Here is a 24,917-nt window from a genome sequence, read left to right on the forward strand (position 1 = left end):
TGTATATCTTAAAGATAGTAGGCAGTCTTTTAAATCTAACCTATTTTTTTATTTTATTTTAATGTCTTCAATGACATTTATGTTCTTTTGGATATTTTTTAGTGGTATTTCACTATGCATCCTTAACTTACTGCCAGTCTCCTTGCATTTAATATTATTATATATCACTTCACATAAAATGTAAGAATCTTGCAGTCATGCAATTCCATTTACCCTCTCTTATCCTTTGAGCTATTTTGTCATATATTTTATATTTGCATACATCATAAACTCCATAAAACAGTATCTTGTTTTTAGCATTAAATAATCTTTTATATTTACACATATCTTTTTCATTTCCTATAAATACTTCCTTCATGTAGGTTTGAGCTTCCACCTGATATTATTACCCTTCAGTCTGACAAATTTCCTTTATCATTTATTGTAGTGCAGGCCTACTGGAGACAAATTCTCTCAGATTATATAACATCAAAAACAACTTTATTTTACTTTATTTTGAAGGATATTTTAGCTAGATTTATAATTCTAACTTGACATTTATTAATCTTCTTTTTTTTCCCTGTCTTTCAGCACTTTGAGGATATCTTTGCTTGTAATCCAGCCTCTGTACTTTGTAGTAGGAATTCTTTGGTTAACTGCATCACTGATACCTTAAACACAATATGTCATTTTTCTCTAGCAATGTTTAAGATTTTCAAAATCTCTTTAATTTAGGTTTCAGCAATTTTACTGTATCTTTCAAGGTGTGGTTTTACTTTTCTTTATCCTGTTTAGGATTTGTTGGGAGAAGGAAATGGCAACCCACTCCAGTATTCTTGCCTAGAGAATCCTGAAGAGAGAGGAGTCAGGTGGGCTGCCGTCTACGGGGTCGCACAGAGTCAGACACAACTGAAGCGACTTAGTAGCAGCAGCAGAATTTGTTGAGCTTCATGCTAAGTTACTGTTTTCAGCCAGTTTAGGAAAGTTTCAGCTATTAGTTCTTCAAATATTTTTTCTGATCTACTTTTCTGTCCTCTCCTCTGGGACCCCAATTACATGTATATTATACTGCTTGGTACTGTCCTATCTGAGGCTCTGCTCATCATTTCTAATCATCATTCTCATTGTTCTTCATATTAGATAATGCTTACTGACTGAAGTTTATTTACCCATTATTTCATCATTTCCATTTTTCACTTAAGATTATCCAGTGACATTTTCATTTCAAACATGTTACTTTTCAGTTCCAGAATTTTCATTTGGTTTGTCTTAATCATTTCCATTTCCCTGCTGAGAGTCCTCTTCTTTCACTTATTATGACCATGTTTTTGTTTATGTTCTTGAACATATTTTAAGATCTGCTTTAAAGTTATTGTCTGAAAATCCCAACATTTAGGTTACTTCAAGTTCTATTATAGTAATTACTTTTTTTCTTGACTATGGATAATAACAATTTCCTATTCCTACACATATTCTTTAATTTTTGGTTAGGCAATAAATATTTTGAATGGTACGTCATAGAGGGTTTAGATTCTGTTTTATACCTTTAGAGTATTAATATTTTTGTTCTTTCAGACAAATCACTAGCTGAACTTGTGAATACTTAGGATTACATTTTGTTATGATCCACTTTGGTTTTGCCCTTAAGTTTTAGGGTGAATCCTTTATTCTTAAAGGCAAGGCCTTTCTGAGGTTTCAAGCAAAAACCCAAGTGTTTGCCAAGTGTTTGCAATGATTTATATTCCCTATAACTTGGGTGAGAGTCAAATTCCATACACTATAGGCAGTCATTGTAGGCAGTAGACAGATGTTGAAATCTCTGATCAGCTTTTCAGTGGTTCAGTTATTGTTTTCCACTGGACTCATGGGCCTTTTCCCCATACATATGCAGTTTAGAAGTCATTCAAGCATGACAGGGAATTTAAATACAGAAGTGGAACTCTCTTCTGTATGGCTGCCTTCTCTCTGGAATTTCCTCCCTTAAATTCCAGGCACCCTTGAACAGCCTTGAACTCCATTTTCAGACACTTCAAGATTATATGATTATGGCCTTGAATTGCAGTTGCTCTTTGTGGAATGTGGAGTGCCCTCAGGGGAGAAGCTGTATAAATGTAGATCTCATTCTTTCCAATTTCTTTCTTTCAAGGGCCAAATTGCCAACATTTTCTGCCTTTTCTCGATCAGACTCTGGTGTCTTCAAATGTTAAGTTTTGTTTTTTTAAGAATATTTCATCTGGAGTTTTCAATAGTTATCAGCAGGAGAGTTAATCCAACATAAGCTTCTCTATCATTGAGAACACTGGCACCCTATCACAGAAATTTTAATTTGTGTGTGTGCTAAGAATAAATTGTACCTCTCATCTTTATGAATACTCAGAAAACCATTCAATAATATATCCTGAAGGGATCCTCAGGTGTTATCCATACTACTGTGTCCTGTAAGGCAATCCCTATATATGTATTACCTATTACGTATCATGTATTACGATTAACCTCCTATGCTTACTGATGTAATGTTAGTTACTAATGTTTCAGTAACGATTCCATACAAGTATATACTGCAAAATGATCACCACAGTAAGTCTAGTTGACATCTATTACCACACATAGTTACACTTTTTTGTGTGTGTGATGAGAACGTTTAAGATTTACTCTTAGCAACTTGCATATACTTAATACAGGATTATTAACTATAGTCATCATGATTTACATTACATTCCCAGGACTTTTTTATTTTATAACTAGAAGTTTGTACGTTTTGACCACCTTCACCCATTTTGTCCATGCCTCACCCCCAGCCTCTGGAGGCTACTAATCTGTTCTTGGTATCTATGAGCACCCTCTCTCTTTTTTAAAGATACTACATACAAGTGAGGTCATATGGTATTTGTTTTTCTGTTGGACTTATTTGACTTAGCATGATGCCCTCAAGGTCCATCTGTATTGTCACAAGTAGCAGGATATCCCTCTCTTTAAGGCTGAACAATATTCCATTGTGTACATATACCACATCTTATTTATCCATTCATCTATCAATGAACACTTTGGTTGCATCCATGTCTTGGTCATCACAAATAATGCTAATCTCCAGCTCAGTTGGTAAAGAATCTGCCTGCAATGCAGGAGACCTGGGTTCGATTCCTGGGTCAAGAAGATCCCCTGGAGAAGGAAATGGCAACCCACTCCAGTATTCTTGCCTGGAGAATCCCCTGGACAGAGGATTCTGGCGGGCTACAAGGATTCTTGTAATCCATGGGGTTACAAGAGTTGGACATGACTTTGTAACTAAACCACCTCGCTTTTAAAAGAGGCCACTGAAAAACTGACAAACCGTTAGCCAGACTCACCAAGAAACAAAGGGAGAAGAACCAAAACAACAAAATTAGAAATGAAAATGGAGAGATCACAACAGACAACACTGAAATACAAAGGATCATAAGAGACTACTACCAGCAGCTCTATGCCAATAAAATGGACAACTTGGAAGAAATGGACAAATTCTTAGAAAAGTATAACTTTCCAAAACTGAACCAGGAAGAAATAGAAGATCTTAACAGACCCATCACAAGCACAGAAATCGAAACTGTAATTAGAAATCTTCCAGCAAACAAAAGCCCAGGACCAGATGGCTTCACAGCTGAATTCTACCAAAAATTTAGAGAAGAGCTAACACCTATCTTACTCAAACTCTTCCAGAAAATTGCAGAAGAAGGTAAACTTCCAAACTCATTCTATGAGGCCACCATCACCCTAATTCCAAAACCAGACAAAGATACCACAAAAAAAAGAAAACTACAGGCCAATATCACTGATGAACATAGATGCAAAAATCCTTAACAAAATTCTAGCAAACAGAATCCAACAACATATTAAAAAGATCATACTTCATGACCAAGTGGGCTTTATCCCAGGAATGCAAGGGTTCTTTAATATCCTCAAATCAATCAATATAATACACCACATCAACAAATTGAAAGATAAAAACCATATGATTATCTCAACAGATGCAGAAAAAGCCTTTGACAAAATTCAGCATAAATTTATGATAAAAAAAAAAAACTCTCCAGAAAGCAGGAATAGAAGGAACATACCTCAACATAATAAAAGCTATATATGACAAACCCACAGCAAACACTATCCTCAATGGTGAAAAACTGAAAGCATTTCCCTTAAAGTCAGGAACAAGACAAAGGTGCCCACTCTCACCACTACTATTCAACATAGTTTTGGAAGTGTTGGCCACAGCAATCAGGGCAGACAAAGAAATAAAAGGAATCCGGATAGGAAAAGAAGAAGTAAAGCTCTCACCGTTTGCAGATGACTTGATCCTCTACAAAGAAAACCCTAAAGACTCTACCAGAAAATTACTAGAGCTAATCAATGAATATGGTAAAGTTGCAGGATATAAAATTAACACACAAAAATCCCTTGCATTCCTATACACTAACAATGAGAACACAGAAAGAGAAATTAAGGAAACAATACCATTCACCACTGCAACAAAAAGAATAAAATACTTAGGAGTATATCTACCTAAAGAAATGAAAGACCTATATATAGAAAACTACTAAACACTGATGAAAGAAATCAAAGAGGACACAAATAGATGGAGAAATATACCGTGTTCATGGATTGGAAGAATCGATATTGTGAAAATGACTATACTACAGAAATCAATCCATATAGATTCGATGCAATCCCTACCAACAGTATTTTTCACAGAAATAGAACAAATAATTTCAGAGTTTGTATGGAAATACAAAAAACCTCGAATAGCCAAAGCAATCTTGAGAAAGAAGAATGGAACTGGAGGAATCAACCTGCCTGACTTCAGGCTCTACTACAAAGCCACAGTCATCAAGACAGTATGGTACTGGCATAAAGACAGAAATATAGATCAATGGAACAAAATAGAAAGCCCAGAGATAAAATCCACTACCTATGGACACCTTATCTTTGACAGAGGAAGCAAGACTATACAATGGAAAAAAGACAACCTCTTTAACAAGTGGTGCTGGGAAAACTGGTCAACCGCTTGTAAAAGAATGAAACTAGAACACTTTCTAACACCATACACAAAAATAAACTCAAAATGGATTAAAGATCTAAATGTAAGACCAGAAACTATAAAACTCCTCAAGGAGAACATAGGCAAAACACTCTCCGACATGAATCACAGCAGGATCCTCTATGACCCACCTCCCAGAATATTGGAAATAAAAGCAAAATTAAACAAATGGGACCTAATGAAACTTAAAAGCTTTTGCACAACAAAAGAAACTATAAGCAAGGTGAAAAGACAGCCTTCAGAATGGGAGAAAATAATAGCAAACGAAGCAACAGACAAAGGATTAATCTTAAAAATATACAAGCAACTCCTGCAGCTCAAATCCAGAAAAATAAATGATCCAATCAAAACATGGGCCAAAGAACTAAACAGACATTTCTCCAAAGAAGACATACAGATGGCTAACAAACACATGAAAAGATGCTCAACATCACTCATTATCAGAGAAATGCGAATCAAAAAACCACAATGAGGTACCATTACACGCCAGTCAGGATGGCTGCTATCCAAAAGTCTACAAGCAATAAATGCTGGAGAGGGTGTGGAGAAAAGGGAACCCTCTTACACTGTTGGTGGGAATGCAAACTAGTACAGCCACTATGGAGAACAGTGTGGAGATTCCTTAAAAAACTGGAAATAGAACTGCCATATGACCCAGCAATCCCACTCCTTGGCATACACACCGAGGAAACCAGATCTGAAAGAGACATGTGCACCCCAATGTTCATTGCAGCACTGTTTACAATAGCCAGGACACGGAAGCAACCTAGATGCCCATCAGCAGATGAATGGATGAGGAAGCTGTGGTACATATACACCATGGAATATTACTCAGCCATTAAAAAGAATTCATTTGAATCAGTTCTAATGAGATGGATGAAACTGGAGCCCATTATACAAAGTAAGCCAGAAAGATAAACACCAATATAGCATACTAACGTATATATATGGAATTTAAAAAGATGGTAACGATAACCTTATATGCAAAACAGAAAAGGAGACACAGATGTACAGAACAGACTTTTAGACTCTGTGGGACAAGGCGAGGGCAGGATGTTCTGAAAGAATAGCATTGAAACAAGTACATTATCAAGGGTGAAACAGGCCACCAGCCAAGGTTGGATGCATGAGACAAGTGCTCAGGGCTGGTGCACTGGGAAGACCCAGGGGGATGGGATGGGGAGGGAGGTGGGAGCGGGGATCGGGATGGAGAACACATGTAAATACATGGCTGATTCATGTCAATGTATGGCAAAACCACTACAATATTGTAAAGTAATTAGCCTCCAACAAATAAAAATAAATGAAAAAAAAATAAAACAAGAAACAAAAAAACAAAAGAGGCCATTGAGGAAAGATGCTTCCTTGGAAAATGAGCTGTATGGAGACTCAATTTTATACTACAATTTAAATCCATAAAATGCCTTTAAATAACTCACAGTTGGTGGAACTATACAGACAAAGGATGTACAGGCATTTTGGAAGTTGACATTTTCCCACCAAACCACAAATCTGGAAGATGTATTTTTCCCAGTGCCTGTGTGGATATTATTGACAGTTTTCTTTGCTCTGCCTCACCCCTTCAGTTCCCAAGGAGTTCATAATTTTGGTCTGTTTTATCAGCTTATCTCGGGCTTCCCTGGTGGCACAGATGGTAAAGAATCTCCCTATAATGCAAAAGACCTAGGTTCAATCCCTGGGTGGGGAAGATCCCCTGGAGGAGGACATGGCAACTCACTCTAGTATTCTTGCCTGGAAAATTCCATGAACAGAGGAGCCTGCGGGGGGTCACACAGGGTCGGACACGACTAAAGTGACTTAGCAGATACACATCAGGTCCTCTCAGCTTGTGCTATCTTCTGGCATCTGTACACTCTGATTCTGCTGAACTGGCTTCTAAATCATTATGATTGTCCTGACCCTTAATGTTGAGTATCCTCTGAAAATCCACATGTTGAAGTCCTAACTTCCAGTACTCCAGAATGTGATTTTTTGTGGAGACAGTCTTCACCAGGGTAATAACGTTAAAATGAAAACATTAGGGTGGGCCAAAATTCAACATAACTAGTATTTTTATAAAAGGGGGAAATATGGACACAGAGACATGCATTGGAGGAAGAGGATGTGAAGAAACATGGGGAGAAGATGTTTATCCACAGAACAATGAACAAGACCTAGAATAAGATCCTTCCTTCATAGTAGAAAGAAACCCTAATGATATTTTGGGTTTCTAGTTTCCGGAACTCAGATAATAAATTTCTCTTGTTTACGGGACCCAGTCTGTGCTATATTGTTACAGAAGCCCTAGCAAATTAATATGCTTACCATTTAACAAAGAAATAGATCCCCATTTTTATACTTGGTTTGACTTATGACTTTGTCTCCTAAGATCCACTCACCTCCTCATCATGGTAAATAGCCAAAAAAGCAAAATATCCTAAGATTTGTGTCCTATTTTTATCACTTAAAATGAATGACTTTTCTGATCCTTAGATTCCTTATATAAAAAGTACGGACACTATCCCTGCCCTACTTATCTGTCTACATAGATAAAGCTGAGACAGGGTACCACATAGAGACTGTAAATCTCTACCCAAGTCTAAGACAGCCTGAGTCCTGCTGTTTATTCGTAATAAGCTATTCCTCTTGCCTAATCATAACAGAGCAGAAAGAGCTACAGGGCTCTTTGAGAGGATCAAGCTCAGAAGTCTCCACTTTTAACAGAGGTCCAACCTCAGACTTTATTTGTGCTATTTCCAGTTCAATAGGCAGGATGTGAGCAGATGAATAAGGAACTGCTTTGTTCAGGAATGTGAGGTGATGCTTCAAAATTTCACTATTCACAAATCTCCAGAGGGTTTAAAAGTAATTTCTCCGACATATTGATTTTGTTAAGGTAATAAGTTATAGAAACTAAGACTTTTCAGAAATATATAAGGGAAGGAGAACTTTAGTGGCACATCAAACTGTGTTAACAAAATTTGAGTCTATCGAATGTGATTTTTCCTTTTTGGTTGTTCTGTGAAATTTGTGGGATCTTAGTTGCCCAACCAGGAGCTGAACCTGGGCCCTGGGCAGTGAAAGTATGGAGTCTTAATCACTGGACAGCCAGGGAATTCCCATTGTATGTGATTTTAAATTTGAAAAACTTAAATGTAGGATGCTAGCTGCTTTCCAACATATTTTGTATGTATCTTTGTCTGCTTTTAAAATGATTTTGTTGAAAAATGGATGCTTCTATAATAATTAACACTTTTATAAAATTAATTATAAAAATATAACTTACTCTCAAATAGTTTACATTTTAGTTGCATAAATTCTTATCTAGTCTCAAACGCTGCTCAAAAGAACTACATTTAAAAAAATGACTCTACCTTTTACAGTTCTCTAGAATGCCTCCAGATGGCATTAAAACCCTTTCCTGTTTTACATAGTAAAAAAATTAAAAATTAGTAATATTTTAACAATTTAAAACCAGTCACATTCATTATATCATTAGAAATCATGACAATAGAACCATTTATAACTTTTAGGATAATATCTTAAGAAAGACCAGCAAATAATCACAATCTTTATGAAATAAATAGTCATCCTATGCAAGCCAAAGACTCTTCCTAGACTGAAAAACCACATCTTGGACAAATACACTCAATAATGTTATATCACAAGCTGTCATTTCTAATGGCTAGAAAGCACTTTTTTTTTTTTTTTTTAGAAAGCACTTTAAATGCTTACCAGTGAAGAACACTGGTCCAAATATAAATATATTCACAAAACTGTCTTATAATAAGAAATCACATCTAACTCCTCAGAAATGATAAAAATAATGATTTTTAAGAAAAAAAAACCTGTTACTAATTCCTATTCAGCCAAAATAATTTGTTAGTTCATGAGTTATGTAAACTTTGGCACATAGATTTGGCATCAAATTAATCATCAAAACATTTTTCGACTGCTTGAGTATTGAGAGGAGAAAGATGAAATGTGGAATGAAGAACATGTTTAAAAAGAGCCTTTTCTTATCTTTTTACAACTGTGTTTGTTAACTCAGAAACATGAATAAACCATGGTCCAGAGATGTCTATAATTGTATGTTTCACATAATTCAGAGGTGAGGTTGCAAAGGACGGGCTTTAAAATGACCCTGGTACTTTCCAGGTGTGTAGGACAGACAATCTCCCAGTATGTGAGAAATGTTCTCCAATTATTTATGACAGTGATAGAAGTTGCTGAGCAAGTTCCAAAAGCTCTCCTCCCCTCCTCCACCCCATAATACCATCAAATCTCATTACATCTGTACATTATAAAGAGGAGCCTTGTGTTTTCAAGATTACTCTTACTGGGCTAAAGCTAAAGACCTCAAAATGCAACTGCATCCAAAAGCATTTAAGCAGGCATTATCATGAGAAAGAGAACCACAGACTTCCTTCCATTATTATTATTACTATAACAAGATATTTGCGCTATTTTGTATTATAAGCATATTAAAGAACTTGGGATAGAAACAGGAAAGAGACTTACGATGTATTCGATGTGCCATTGTCTGGACTCTCTGGCTCGGCATCACCTTTCTCTTAAAAAAGGAAGCAGAAAAAAAAAAAAACAACATATGAGTGTTACAGCCTTTAAGATTTAAGAGAGATTCAATATTAACAATCATTCAAAATGTGCAGCAGGAGGCTTTAAAAACATCTTTTTATTGTCCAAGAACTGGATTTGCAAAATAGTTTCTTCTCTGTAATACAATTGCCTGGGCATGGATCTATGAATAGGTGCGAAGGAGCTGTTTGCAAACAACCAGGGCTCAGAGTAGAGACCCTGCCAAGAGATGAATCTCTTACAGATGGAAGCTGTTTTCTTCCCCTTCATTTTACAGAAAATTTCAGGAAATAAACCCCATTAGCATTCTAGATGCAAGGCACTTTGATCCTTTCTGCCACGTGCATGCTCAGTCTCTTCAGTCGTGTCCGACTCTTTGTGACCCTATGGCTCCTCTGTCCATGGGATTCTCCAGGCAAGAATACTGGAGTGTGTTGCCATGCCCTCCTCTGGGGGATCTTCCTAAACCAGGGATTAAACCTGAGCCTCTTATGTCTCCTGCATAGGCAGGCGGGTTCTTTACCACCAGCATCACGTGGGATGGTGGCGTTTAGCTTGTGTTTAGCCCTAACACAAGCTAAACCAGGTGGGCACACCAGAGCTTGGACAAGAGGACTGTACACAACACTGAGGCTGCACCCCCGCTTACGAGATCCCCAAGAATGACACTCCACAGACAGCCCTGGCAGCAGACTCTGGGGTCACCCTGTTAATGCAGAGTAAGATGCAAATCAGAAATCCTTCCTGACCATCTGAGAGGCCACTTAAGCCACATTTCTGCCATGTGTAGTCAAGGATTGAATGGGTCCATTTTTTGGAGTTTTAAAGGGCAAATTCCTCGTACAGCAGATATAATTCTTAGATCCTCAACCACTGATGGTTTGAAACTATACATCCTCACATTACAAGGTGTTTCGTTTTATTTCCTTGAGGCTAGGAGACAGAAGAAGGGCTTCCCAGGTGGCTCAGTGGAAAAGAATTCACCTGCCAAACAGGTGACATGGATTCGATACCGGGGTAAGCAGATCCCCTGGAGCAGAAAATGGCAACCCACTCCAACATTCTTGCCTGGTAAGTTTCATGGACAGAGGAACCTGGCGGGCTATAGTCCACACGGTCACAAAGAGTTGGACACAACTGAGCAACTAAACAACAACAACAGAGGAGACAGAAGGTCACGACTGCCACTGTGAGTCAGCTGTGGCTACGCACCGCTAATAGTTTAACAAACCCCAGACGAGATTATGAGTTGCAAGAGATGGGACTGAAGGTGGCAACTTGCTTTATTTTGCTATTTCAGGTCAGGCCTGGAGACCTCATAGAATCCCTCAGTCTATCGTTAAGGACTTCAGGTTTATGCCCTGCACCAAGCCCCTTTTTGAAACCTATCAGGAACGACCGCCTAAATCACACGATGAACACATTCCAAAGACACTGTCCAAGCTGAACGCAAAAGTAAACTTCTTTTTTCCTTACAGGAAAAGGAACAGTTGTGAGAGAAGGAAGACCATTATATATGGTCCACGCATCTATCTCAGATGTGACTGCGCTAACAAGTGCCCACAGAGTGCTTTGGAGCCGCCAGGAAGGGCAGCCACTTTGTAAAAAAAGCCACACCACCTGTTTACCTGCCTCAACGGCAACCCTGGTCAGACAGAGCCCCAAACACAGGAAATCATGGTGAAGTAAAAGTAGAGACAGCAAACTAATAAACTCTGAAGCTCATATTTCCGTATCATATTTTGTCTTTCAGGCCAGATCTGTTGTGAACTCATTGAGAGACAGGCAAGACCTTGTCAACTACTTTCATGTTAGAAAATAGCCTAATTTAGTAGCTTCCAGAATTACCTTCCAATAAGTAACCACAATTCCTGCCAGAATCCCCAAATACAGTGTTACAATAGCTGCATCAACTAAGACAGGTAAAGACAACTAGCTGCTGCTGCTGTTCAGTTGTGTCCGACTCTTTGCGACCCCCATAGACTGTAGCCCGCCAGCCTCCTCCGTCCTTATCAAGACTGCTGGGTGAAACATCAACAACCTCAGATATGCAGATGATACCAGTTTAATGACAGAAAGTGAAGAGGAACTAAAGAGCCTCTGGATGAGGACAAAAGAGGAGAGTGAAAAAGCTGGCTTAAAACTCAACGTGAAAAAGACAACTAGACGGAGGTTTAATTTTCCTTAAACACCGTGACTTTTCCCTCTTTCATTTGGAGAAAATGGTTATGTTTCCTGGTCTGCAGCCACCAGAAGTCACCCCACATCTCATCATCACCAGGAACGTGAACAGCAGGCAACAGTAAACATTTCTGAACAAATTACGTCAAAAAAAATCAATACGCTATATGAATACATTATTTGGACGCTTGAATAAATATGTTTTACCTTGATCAACAATGCTGCCAGATAACCTGTGGGCTGGGGGACAGAGGCCTTACTGCACCTGGGATCTGGGGGCTGCGGGGATTGGGGGCTGCGGGGATCGGGGGCCGGATCAGCGCAGGCACAGAGCTGCAGCTGATTACCTCTGCTCTTAGCAGCGCTTATGTTGTGGCAACAGGGAAAACAGAACAGTTTCTGGCAAACAGGAAGGATGCAACAGGGCCAAACGAGGCATTTGTGAACAGTCTGGGAGTGAATGTTCTCAGCTGATCATGAATTAACCTTTCTGGGGGAAAAGTAAGCTCAGGATAGGGTCAGGAATGAAAACTATGTCTGTTCATCAGAAAGAATGAAACACAAAATTCTCCCCCAATATCTGGAAATTTTAGATGATGCAATTTCTGAAGTTAACTTGAAATGTCCTACAAGCCAGGAAGAATCATAGGCTCTTTACCAGGACCCAAGGGAAAAATGATGAATGTAAGCCAGAAAAAATGCTCAGGAAGAGACTTTTCAGTTGGGTGCTCAGGAGACGTTTCCTTGCCACCACCAAAGAGGACTACTGGGGGTTGTTCTGACTATTTCAGCTGATTTCACAATAGATTCCACATTGCTGTCCTTCGGAAGGGACCTAAATTGATCTTTTGAAGACACTAGGCATAAGAGATGGACTCAGGTGTATCACGGTCATCTTCATGAGGAAATAAAATTACAGATAGGAAGAGAGAAAAAATGAGCCATAGAAAGAAAAATTATATACACACATACACATATATGTATACATATTTATACTCACACATGTAAATAGGTATGTACATGTATATCTATATTATTTGTGTTTTTTCTTTTAAAATTTACTTTTAACTTTTTATTTTATGTTGGAGTACAGTTGATTAACAATGTTGTGTTAATTTCAGGTGTATAGCAAAGTGATTCAATTATACAGATACATGTAACTGAAGCTGAAACTCTGGCCACCTGATGCGAAGAGTGACTCACTGGAAAAGACCCGGACGCTGGGAAAGATTGAGCGCAGGAAGAGAAGTGAGCAACAGAGGACGAGACGGATGGATGGCATCACCAACTCAACAGACATGAGTTTGAGCAAACCCTGGGAGACAGTGAAGGACAGGGAAGCCTGGCGTGCTGCAGTCCAAGGCATGGCACAGAGTCGGACACGACTGAGCAACAGCATTCTTTCTCAGCTTCTTTTCCTGTTTAGGTTGTTACATAACGTTGAGTATAGAGCTCCTGTGCTATACAGCAGGCTCTTGCTGGTTATCCATTTTCAATATAGCGATGTGTCCATGTTAATCTCACATGTGTTCTTCCAGCTTGATTTGTCTTCCACAGGCCCAAGCACATATCACACACTCAGTTTGTGTCCGCTGGCTGATGACCTCTCATTACTGCAGAATCCCACGCTATAGTGGGAAAGGGGAGTGCTGCCCCTGCACGTTCCACTGAGGTGGACACAGACTCTGGCGTGTGCAAGTTTCGAATCTCCAACAGGCCACTTAAAAAGTTACAGTAGCTACATGTTTAATCCAATAAATGTACCAAGGGCTTAAATGGTGTGTACTGTCTGGAAAGATAGATAATATCTAATTTAACTGCAAACGACTGCACTGTTGGAGTACTGCACTCTACGTAAGTTGTACTGTGAAAAGGAAATCAAAATAGACCTGGGCTGCATTCTGCTTGGAAGGAAACTTATGCTATACTACAACATTTCTTTATGATAAAAGTAATCTGTGCTCATGGTAACAACCATTATGCTAAATAATACACTTATTTTTAGATGAGTCAACTTCAGAGACTACATAATAATTTCTAATATGAAAAATGAGAGAAGATAAAATTTAAGATACATGACCACCTCCCTTCTTACAATTGTTGCCAGTTCTTTAACTACTTTTAATGTCTGTGCTGGGCTTAGTCACTCAGCTGTGTCTGACTTTTTGTGACCCCATGGACTGTAGCTCGCCAGGCTCTTATGTCCATGGGGATTCTCCAGGCAAGAATACTGGAGTGGATTGCCGTGACCTCCTCCAGGGGATCTTCCCAACCCAGGGATCAAACCCAGGTCTCCTGCGTTGCTTTACCATCTGAGCCACCAGGGAAGCCCTTTTAATGTCTAGTGGGTATTTTAACTTTAAGTAAATTTAATCTTCTATTTTTTGATTAATCAGCTTCTGACAGTACTTTTTCTTTTAGACTATGTGAAGAAGCTCCCCCCATTTATTCTTCCCTCCTGCTCTCCCCTCCCTCCATCACATCCTACTCTGCACAGCTACACCTTTCTTCCTGCATAGCTGAGGTTTAAAATATTTATACTCTGTTCAGTATTATTGAGTCATCTCATTAATATTAATTTAATTAATAGTTTAATTTTGGGAAGTGCCTATAGGCCAATGAGAAAAATTATATATGATATAGAATTTACAATATTGTAACAATATAAATATTAGTGTCTAAGAAACAGTTAAAAGACTGGACCTGTGCAGAAGGACTGCCACTAGACTTGAATGAAGGCAAGGGTTCCCAGCATCTATGTCAAATGGATTCTCATTCTTATATCTCACTGTGGCATAGATTAATCTATCTCAGACAAAGGCTATGCTTTTCCTAAAAAGAAGTTCAATAGAGCATGCATGTAATGTGTGTAAAAATGCACGCGTGTGTGTATATATAGGCTTCCCAGGTGGTGCTAGTGGTAAAGAACAAACCTGCCAATGCAGGAGACGCAAGAGATGGATCCCTGGGTTGGGAAGATCCCCTGGAGGAGGGCATAGCAACCTACTCCAGTATTCTTGCCTGGGAAATCCCATGGACAGAGGAGCCTGGTGGGCTACAGTCCATGGGGTTGCAAAGAGTCGGACACAACTGAAGCAACTGAACACACACACACACACACACACATATATATATACACACACAGTTTTTAAAAAGTAAATTGAGTTAACTGTGAAAACACCTTGCAAGCCTAGAAATAGGACACTGACAAGAAACAACCCAGAATGCTCCTACTCCTGCATCCTATTGAGTTCCAGTTAGTGAGTGATGGAATCTTGCATTAATATTCCAATTTTTCTTGATAGTTTTGGCTGTCCTATATTTGTTTGTAAACAAAATAGTCTTCAGTTTTTCCTGATTTTAAATTTCACATGAATGGAATCGTACTGCATGCACTCTTCTGGAACTTACTTCTGTCATTCTAGTATGATTTTTAGATTCAGCGAACATGATGCTCCTAGCTTTGGTTCATTCATCCTCACTGCTGTGCAGCATCCCTTTATTCAATTCAGTTCAGTCACTCAGTCGTGTCCGACTCTGTGACCCCATGAGTTGCAGCCTGCCAGGCCTCCCTCTCCATCACCAACTCCTGGAGCTTACTCAAACTCATGGCCATCGAATTTGGTGATGCCATCCAACCATCTCATCCTCTGTCATCCCCTTCTCCTCCCGCCTTCAATCTTTCCCAGCTTCAGGGTCTTTTCCAATGAGTCGGTTCTTCACATCAGGTGGCCAAAGTATTGGAGCTTCAGCTTCAGCATCAGTCCTTCCAATGAATATTCAGGACTGATCTCCTTTAGGATGGATTGCTTGGATCTCCTTGCAGTCCAAGGGACTCTCAAGAGTCTTCTCCAATGCCACAGTTCAAAAGCATCAATAAAAATCTGCTATTTTCCTTTATTTGACACTTTCTTTTGGTGTTTTACTTAAGAAATATATCAGAAAGATATTCTCTATACCCTTTTGAAAGTGTATAATTTTACTTGTCACATTTAGGTCTTTTACAAATACCTGGAATAGTTTCTATATGAGATGTGAGGTAGGAGTTAACTTCCTTTTTCTCCCTGTAGATTACCAGTTATTTTGGTATCTTAATAGAATCCCATTCTTTCTCCATTGATCTACATTGTTAGCTCCGACATGAATCTAGTTTTCATATATCTGTGGGTCTGTTTCCCGTATACGGTTTCACTGTTCAATTTGCCCATTATTATCTTCATTACTTAGTTTTGTTGTTGTTCAGTCGCCAAGTCGTGTCCTACTCTTTGCAACCCCATGGACTGCAGCACACCAGGCCTCCCTTAGCTAAAATATTCATTCATTCATAATATTGGTAACACAAGCCTTCAGCCTCGCTCTTCTTCAAAAGAGTATGAGCTATGTATTTTTGGCCCTTTATAATATCAAATAAATGTGTGAATCAACTTTGTCAGTTTCCACATACAGAAAAATGAAGTTATAATTTCATTGTCTCCTGGTTCCCACAGCTGCTGTCAAAAGTCAACTGGAAGTTTAACTGTTGCTTCCTTATTAAATGGTATTTTAAGAATTTTTCTTTATTTATGTGGTTTGCAGTTTAACTATTATGTGTCTAGTGTGGACTTATTTTTCTTTATCCTGCTTAATATTCATTGGATTTCTTGAATCTGCAAGGTAGAGTCTTTCAATTGTGGAAAAATTTCAGCCATCATCTCCTTTAACATTCCCTCTCTTTCCTTATCTTTTTCTGGAATTCTAGTTAAATATATGTTAGACCTTCTTGCTTTATATCCCAGGTCTTTAAACTTCCTTTCTTGACTGCACTCTAGGTAATTTCTTAAGTTCAATTTCCCGATTCATTACTTTTTCTTCACCTATATCTAAACTACAGTTAAACCTAACCAAAGAAATTTTAATTTCTGTAGAGGTTCTGATTAGTATACTTTCAAATACTTTTGCTACCATATTTTCAATTTTCTCATTTTTGAAAATTAACGTAAACATTCTTATTTTATGTTCTGGGCTTGGTAATTCCAGTATCTGAAGTCCTTGGAGGTTTCTTTAATTCTTGGCTGTCTATTGTTTTTCTCTGCTTTTGTTCAAGGTCTCTTGTTTTCTTGCATGTAAATATTTTTGATAATAAGCTCTCATTTCCCTAGGGATTCTCATTCTATTATTATTTGTTCTTCTCTATTTTCTTTGTTTTCTTTTTGTGGTATATTCTAAATAGCCAGGTTTGATCTTTCCATTATGACTAATCTTTATGTACCTTAATTTCCTTTCATATTTTTCATCTGTCTTTTGCTTTATATTCAGAAAAAAATGTTATCAACCTTATATTCTAGACTTCAGCTATTATCTATCATTTCTATTAAATTTAAAAATTTTGTCAACTTTATCTTTGATTCTCAAGTACTCATTTGTTCTATAACTGCTTCTTTTTCATACCAATCTGTTCTTTTTATTTGATGCAAATAATTTCAATTGCTTCTAAAGACTGCAGTCACATTTGAAATTTTTTTCTTCTGTTTCTTGAATTAAGTAGATTTCCTCTGGGTCAGTGTTTTTCTTTGTTGCCCATGGCTATGTATTCACCTCTTTGAATGTGAATTCAAACTGGTTAAAAAGGTACTGGTGTGGATTTTCTGTATTAGTATATTGATCCGTTTTGCTAACGTTTGTCTCTTTTGTAGGGAGGGGTGATTTACAGCTTTTTCTAAATGGACAGAGTATGTTAATTAGAGTTCAAGAGAGAAGAACTCTCAAGACAAGCTGGGAGGCCTGACTGTCCTCTGAACCCCTAGCAAAAATAGGAAGTAGTTTATTCTGGGTGTACAGCATTTTGGTTTATTTCCCTCTTGAGAAAAACTTATTTTTCTTCCACCAACCTTAGATGTTGGAAAAGACTCTTGAGAGTCCCTTGGACCGCAAGGAGATCAAATCAGTCCATCCTAAAGGAAATCAGTCCTGAATATTCATTGGAAGAACTGATGCTGAAGCTGAAACTCCAATATTTTGGCCACCTGATGCAAAGAACTGACTCACTGGAAAAGACCCTGATGGCGGGAAAGATTGAAGGCGGGAGGAGAAGGGGACGACTGAGGATGAGATGGTTGGATGACATCACAGACTTGATGGACATGAGTCTGAGCAAGCTCCAAGAGTTGGTGATGGACAGGGAAGCCTGGCGTGCTGCAGTCCATGGGGTCACAGAGAGTCAGACAAGACTGAGTGACTGAACTGAACTGAACTAAATCATAGAAGTCTATTTTTAAGGTTTGGTATTATCTCAGAATCTACTCTGCTTCTCTCTTAGATGCATGCATGTGCGTGTGCTTAGTCACTCAGTTGTGATAGGCTTTTTGTGACCCTACGGACTACAGCCTGCCAGACTACTCTGTCCATGGGGTTCTCCAGGCAAGAATACTGGGGTGGCTTGCCATGCCCTCCTCCAGGGGATCTTCCTAACCCAGGGATCGAACCCAGGTCTCCTGCATTGCAGGTGGATTCTTTACTGTCTGGGCAGGCAGATTTTTTATTTTCTGAGCCACCAGGGAAGCCCAAGAATCCCTTCTCCAGGGGATCTTCCTGACCCAGGAGTTGAACCAGGGTCTCCTGCATTGCAGGCAGATTCTTTACCAGCTGAGCTACGAGGAAAGTATCTCTCTCTTAGGTACCAGCTCCCAACTAGAAGTTCTAGATAACTGTTCATTTTCTTGGCAAATGTTACTTTTTTTTTTTGTACTTTGGTGTCTGGGGGAGGAAAACCAGACTGAAAGCTTCCTATGAAAACCTGCCAAGACAGGAGTGGAGGAGAAAAGGGTGGAAGAACAGCCACGTTCCTATCACGGTCTACAGTCCACACTTCTTCTCTGTTGGGGTTGAGAGGGAATTGAGTCTCTCTTGGAGTGAGCTGCTAAGGACATTCCCATCACCACTATGGCTTGTTCCTGTTTGTTTCATTATTTTCCTTTTTCTGAGCCATCACCTTCCCTGCCCAGGATTATCTAACAGCACAGTCCCATCCACTCTCCATTTTCCAAGAAACTCGGCTGAATTTCTGGTTTGTTAATGAAATCCTTTCCTCTCCTCAGGGCTATTATGGATTTCCTTCCTTCACTACCGCTTTTGGTTATTTCAATGCAGATTCAGAAGGGAGGGGAAGAAATGCTTACGCTCAGTCTGACACCCGAACGGGACATTCTCACACCTTTAAGAAACCATAAACATGCATCACCTATTTTAATATTTAAGTTTCTCAATACTTAATAAGCTGCCATTTTATAATATTAAATTAATTGGTAATCAGCAAGCTTGCTAAAGCAGCTCTCTTTTAAAACATTTGGATTAAAAAATAATTTTGTTTAATTTTTACACTCTTTTCTCTTAGTATCTATGTAACATAGTTTTCTAATTTCAAAAATAAAAAAAGCACTGACCTAGAGTGGGGAAGATCAGTCCATCAAGACACATTTTGTTTCTCTGAAATTCAGTGTTTTCCTATTTTCTACATACTTAGTGGAGTCATGATTCCCCAAACTGTAATTATTTCAAACCAAATGCAAGAAACAGCACTGGAAATGCTGGTAGGACCAGCTCTGTAAAGTTTCCAGTGTGCTATAATCCACAGAGGACACTCTGATTTTTATTTTTTTCCATTATGATTTCTTACAGGATTTTGAATATAGTTCCCTGTGCTATACAGTAGGATCTGTTGTTTGTCTATTTTATATACATAATAGTATCTGCTAACCCCAGACTTCTAATTTGTTTCCCCCACTTTCCGCTCTGGTAACCGTAAGTTTGTTTTCTATCTCTATAACTGTGGCTCTGTTTTGTAAATAGGTTCATTTGTGTCATATTTTATATTCTACCCATAGGTGACATCATGATATTGCTCCTCTGTCTGACTTACTTCACTTAGCACGATAAACCCTAGGTTCACCCACCTAGCTGCAAATGGCATTATTTCATTTTTTTTTTTTTTGCTGCATAGCATTCCATTTTGTGTGTGTGTATGCACACACTTGTATACATATACATACCACATCATTGATTTTTAAATAATATTATCTTTTTTTTTTTTAAATCGGGGAAGCTTTATTTGAAAAAGAAAAAAGAAAAAACCCTTACCCCTAGAAAAGAGAAAGTCAATGACAAATATCCTTAGATGATGACTTGCCAGAATGTGGCTTATGCCATATCATGCAGGTGCCACTCACAATTCCAAAGAAAGTAGGCGTGCTTACATAATCTCAACGGTAGGATCAGCAAGTGAATGTTATGCCATGCCAAAAAAACAGGCCAGATGTAAACAAGAATCTTGGACAGGAATTTAATCTCACACTGAAGGGATGGAAGCAACCTTTTTGGGGTCAAGGTTATTGGAAGGAAAGCCTATTGTCTTTGGGACAGAGATCCCTGAATTCGAATCCTGTCACTGTTTTTAAGCCATGTGACCATGGTCTAGGTATTAACTGCAGAATCTCATTATCACCCTGTGCAGAATGGGAATGCAGTGCCTACTTCATACAGCTACTGTCAGCATTAAATGAAAGAGCAAACATAAAGAAGAGACTAAACACAGAAGGGACTGAACAGCTATTTCCTTTGTTCTTCTTTATGTCAAAGACTCCAAGCTGAGAGGAAGTACATTTATTCTATTATATCTGTTGTCTGCTCCTTTTACCCTGAACTGTTTAAGTTGAAATGGAAAGAAATGGTGAGGAAAGCAAAGGCAATTCTGTATGCTCATGTCTTCATATGATGCCGATGCCTGCACACCTCATGAACTTAACCACGCATCTCCTGATTCCTTTCCTTACTATTACATTTATTAATTTCTATGATTTCAAGTCCCTTAGAACTTCACTATTCCCTGGTGCTTGTGCTCACAGCACATTCCAGCAGAGGGTGGGATAATTAATGAGATTGCCCATGCACCGTTATGCCACTATCCCCCTCCCCTGACCTTCCTCTAGCTGTGCATTAAAGTCTAGGGCTTCCTAACGCATTTGTCCCGATGTCTTTTCTCCATAATCTTTCTGCCCTCACAGATGCTCAGTGAGTGAGCCCCAGACACATCTACTGGCTCAGAGTGATTTTCACGTTCAAACATAGCTTTGAAATTTGCAAGCAATGCTCTTTAGCCAACTGGCTGGTCAACAGACTAACAGAGCACAGTCTCTGTGGGTGTGATTACACGACATGGATGGGGTGGCTTATGCATTTTTAATGCTCAAGAAAACATTAATACCAATTAGCCCTGCTGAAGAAGAGAATTAAAACAATACTTCTTGGAATGATATTCTCTGTTTGGTGATGAAGCCCCAGTGTTTTATTAGACACTGGGTTCAATAACGAAATTCCTTCCAGGACACTTTAGTCTGTTTCTCCCCAGAAGAGGGCATGGTTTCTTCGTGGATTCTAAGAACATTTATCATGAGATCTTCTGATTGTTCTCTTTGCCCATCTATTTTCTTTTAACTTAGGTAACTCATTAGTTGCCTTTAAAAATATTTTCCCCTCATACACACGAGAGGCCAACTGTAAGAAAGGATGGTATTCCTTCCTCCTAGGGCTACTTTGAAATTCACCATTTTATATTTTGACCCTTAGTAAAAAGCGTTAGTTGCTCAGCTGTTTCTGACTCTTTACGACCCCATGTACTGTATCCCACCAGGCTCCTCTGCCCAAGGAATTCTCCAGGCAAGAATACAGGAGTAGGCTGCCATTCCCTTCTCCAAGGGATCTTCCTGACCCAGGGATCGAACCTGGGTCTCTTGTATTGCAGGCAGATTCTTTACTCTCTGAGCCACCAGGGAAGTCCATATTTTGGCCCTGCTTCCCTTGAATAAAGATAGAATATTCAAGGACACGATGTACCTTATCCACGTGGGCAGCACTTTAACAATGACTCTCATATTCCCCACTTAATTTTGTCCTAGTGAAGTTCATTTAAACCTATTGTATATTGCATGCATGCCCACTCTTCACCCACTCCCACCCCCACATACGAAGCTACAGAGAGAAGCATTTCTTACTTGGATTATTGTGTCCAGAGGAGGCAAGCTGAGAGTCCTAAAATAAAACAAGAATTATCAATTAATTTTCTTATTTTTTTCATTAGACTTTGTTCTTCATTTCACTAACATTTTAATACTGATTATGTATTGAAACAATACTATTTTGTTTATATGAGATTATAAAAATTACGTGATAAAATTATTTTTACATCTTTATTCTTACAGTTTCAATGTGGCTACTATGAAATAAAAATTATATGTGTTTATATTATATATCTGTTGAACAGCACTGCTTTTGAGGAATAACAGAATGACTGGATATCTAGTGGAAAAAAATAACTCTGACCTTTATATGAATTAATCTTAAAATCACTCTAATTAAATCATAGATCTAAGTGTAAATACCCAAACTATAAGAGGTCGAGAAAAGTAATCTTTTTATTTTGACTTTCAAAGTGAGATATATTATTGGTCATTCAGAACCTAATCACTGATCATAATCTCTATCAGCTAACATAATGAGAAACACTTATATGCTCCTTAAGCAGTTCTGGTATACAGCTCATAATCACTTCTATGTTGTCTTGTGGACTTGTTTTGTTCACTTTAGTGAAATTCTTATAACAAAAAATTAAGCACTTTAAACTGAACAGTTCAGTGGCATTTCGTACAGTCGCCATGTACTAAACCACCATTTCTAATTGCAAAACATTTCTATCATTCCAAAGTCAAATTTCTTACCCATTCACCACTTTCCCCATTTCCCCTCTCCTCAGTACCTGGTAACCAGCAGTATACATCCTGTCTTTATGACTTCTTCTGTTCTGGGTATTTCATATTAATAGAATGATACAATATGTCACATTTTTTTGTCTTGCTTCTTTGATTTAGCATAATGTTTCAGAGGTTCACCCATGTCATAGCATATGTCAATGTTTCATTCCTTTTTATGGCTGAATAATACCCCATTATATACGTATACACACACACACAAAAATTTGTTTATCCATTCATCTGTTAGTGGACATGTGGGCAGCTCCCACCTTTTGACTATTGTGAGTAGTGCTGCTAAAAACACATATGCACATGTACTTGTTGAATCCTTCTTTTTAATCCTTTGAGTATACATCTAGGAGTAAAGTTGCAGGGTCACATGCTAATTCTACATTAAACTCTCTGAGCAGTCACAGTGGCTGAAACGTTTTGAGTTTCTACCAGCAATGTATGAATTTCAATTTCTCCACATCCTCATCAAAGCTTGCTATTTTCTTTTAATTAAAAAAACTTATTATAGGCATTTAAGTGAGTATGTAGTAGTTTCTCATTGTGGTTTTGACTTGCATTTCCCCAATGACAATGATGCTGAACATCTTTTCATATGCTTTTTGGCCATTTGTATACTTCTTTGGAGAAATGTGTATTCAAATACTTTGTCCATTTTCTTGTTTTCAAGAGTATCAAAATTATCTTTATTTTTTCATTGAAGTATAGTTGATTTACAATATTGTATTAGTTTCTGGTGCACAGAAAAATGATACAGTTATATATATACACACACACACATATTCTTTTTTATATTACATTGTCCATTTTTTAATTGGGTTGTTTGCCTTTTTGTTGTTGAGTTAAAAGAGTACTTCATATATTCTGGATACCAAGACTCTTATTAGATAAGTGATATGCAAATATTTCCTCTTCTTCTGTCATTTGTCTTTTCACTTTATTGATAATGTCTTTTAACACACCAAACTTTTTAACTTTGATGAAGTCCAATTTATCTATTTTATTCTTTCGTTGCCCATGCTTTTGGGGTCATCTCTGAGACTCCACTGTTAAATCCAAGCTTGGAAATATTAATCTCTATGCTTCTTCTGTGAGGTTTATGGTTCTAGCTCTTACTCCTGGGATCTACTGTATTAGTGGCTTTTAATCCAACCCTTCAGTCTCACCACCCCTTTCTGCGGATGAGGCTGGCCACCACCCTCAGGGACGTCCCCCTGCACAGCGGCTGCCGGTTTCACACCGGTGGACAGGAGATGATTGCAGCTCTCCACACGCAATGGCATGCAACAGCAGAATGCCAGTGCTATGCAGGGTCTGATTTCAGTTACTGATCAGGTAAGCGGTGAGTGAACCTGATTTTATTTCCACTAAAGTGAAATGCTAAATTCTGTTTTGGGAATTCACACCCTCTTTCCTGGCAAAGGGCTTCCCGCGTGGCTCAGTGGAAAGAATCTGCTTGCCAATGCAGGAGACTCAGGTTCAATTCCTGGGCTAGGAAGAGTCCCTGGGGGAGGAAACGGCAATCCATTCCAGTACTCCTGTCTGGGAAATCCCATGGACAGGAGCCTGGTGGGCTATAGTCCACGGGGTAGCAAGGAGTTGGACATGACCGAGAGACTGAGTACCTTCCTTGCAAGATTCCTATTTAATGTGAATTATAAAAGAGAGTTATAAAACAATGCATTGAGATGATAGGAATGTAAAAAACCCATACAGTCCAGTGAAACTCATTTACAATTTTAGTGTGTGGGACAAAAATCCAATGAAATGAAGTTAACTTCTATTTTACGGCTTTTTTATTATTTTAAACAGCAGTGAACATTTTATTTATTCTTTATTATTATTTTAATTTTACTCAGACTGGTAGGTGGGGGTTGGGTAAGAAATTTGGATTTCCACTCTACTAAGCAGACTGAGTCATACACAGATGCCTTTAATGTTAACGTTGATAGAAATGAGCTATTCACCTGAAGAAAAATAACAAGCTCAACTCTCAACCCAAGCTTCAGCTTTTGGAGACAGTGTATTAAAGATAAAATACGGTTCTTGAGATGATGGGCTAGAATGTAATCCTCAAAATTATTTTGGCCAATTTGAATAGGTTGCTGTTACAAAGAGGACATCCATAGTAAACTTCCCCAAATGGACTGGGATATTTCTCACTCCTTCTAACTAATGTAGAGTGTACATGTGAACATGAATTAGTGTGAGCTCTTATATGTGAAAAATACTTTGAGTCTCATGTAGTTGAGTCCCTTGAGCCATCTGCAGATTTTGGCATTTTGGAGATGTCTTGTACCAGA

The 24,917-nt window shown here is 38.4% G+C and overlaps 1 protein-coding gene across 10 annotated transcripts in view; it reads right to left on the minus strand.

Annotated features, from left to right (window-relative positions):
- AFF3 (ALF transcription elongation factor 3) overlaps positions 1 to 24,917 on the minus strand; it is a 578,695-nt gene that overhangs the window by 178,537 nt on the left and 375,241 nt on the right. For all 10 annotated transcript variants that reach the window (XM_070474966.1, XM_070474933.1, XM_070474952.1 and 7 more), the window contains 2 exons: positions 21,850 to 21,886; positions 9,569 to 9,620 (listed from right to left, as the gene is read on the minus strand). In XM_070474966.1, coding sequence (XP_070331067.1) covers positions 9,569 to 9,620; positions 21,850 to 21,886 — 89 coding nt within the window. The remainder of the gene's footprint in view (positions 1 to 9,568; positions 9,621 to 21,849; positions 21,887 to 24,917) is intronic.

The sequence above is a fragment of the Odocoileus virginianus genome, chromosome 2 (assembly GCF_023699985.2).
Source record: "Odocoileus virginianus isolate 20LAN1187 ecotype Illinois chromosome 2, Ovbor_1.2, whole genome shotgun sequence".
NCBI lineage: Eukaryota > Metazoa > Chordata > Mammalia > Artiodactyla > Cervidae > Odocoileus > Odocoileus virginianus.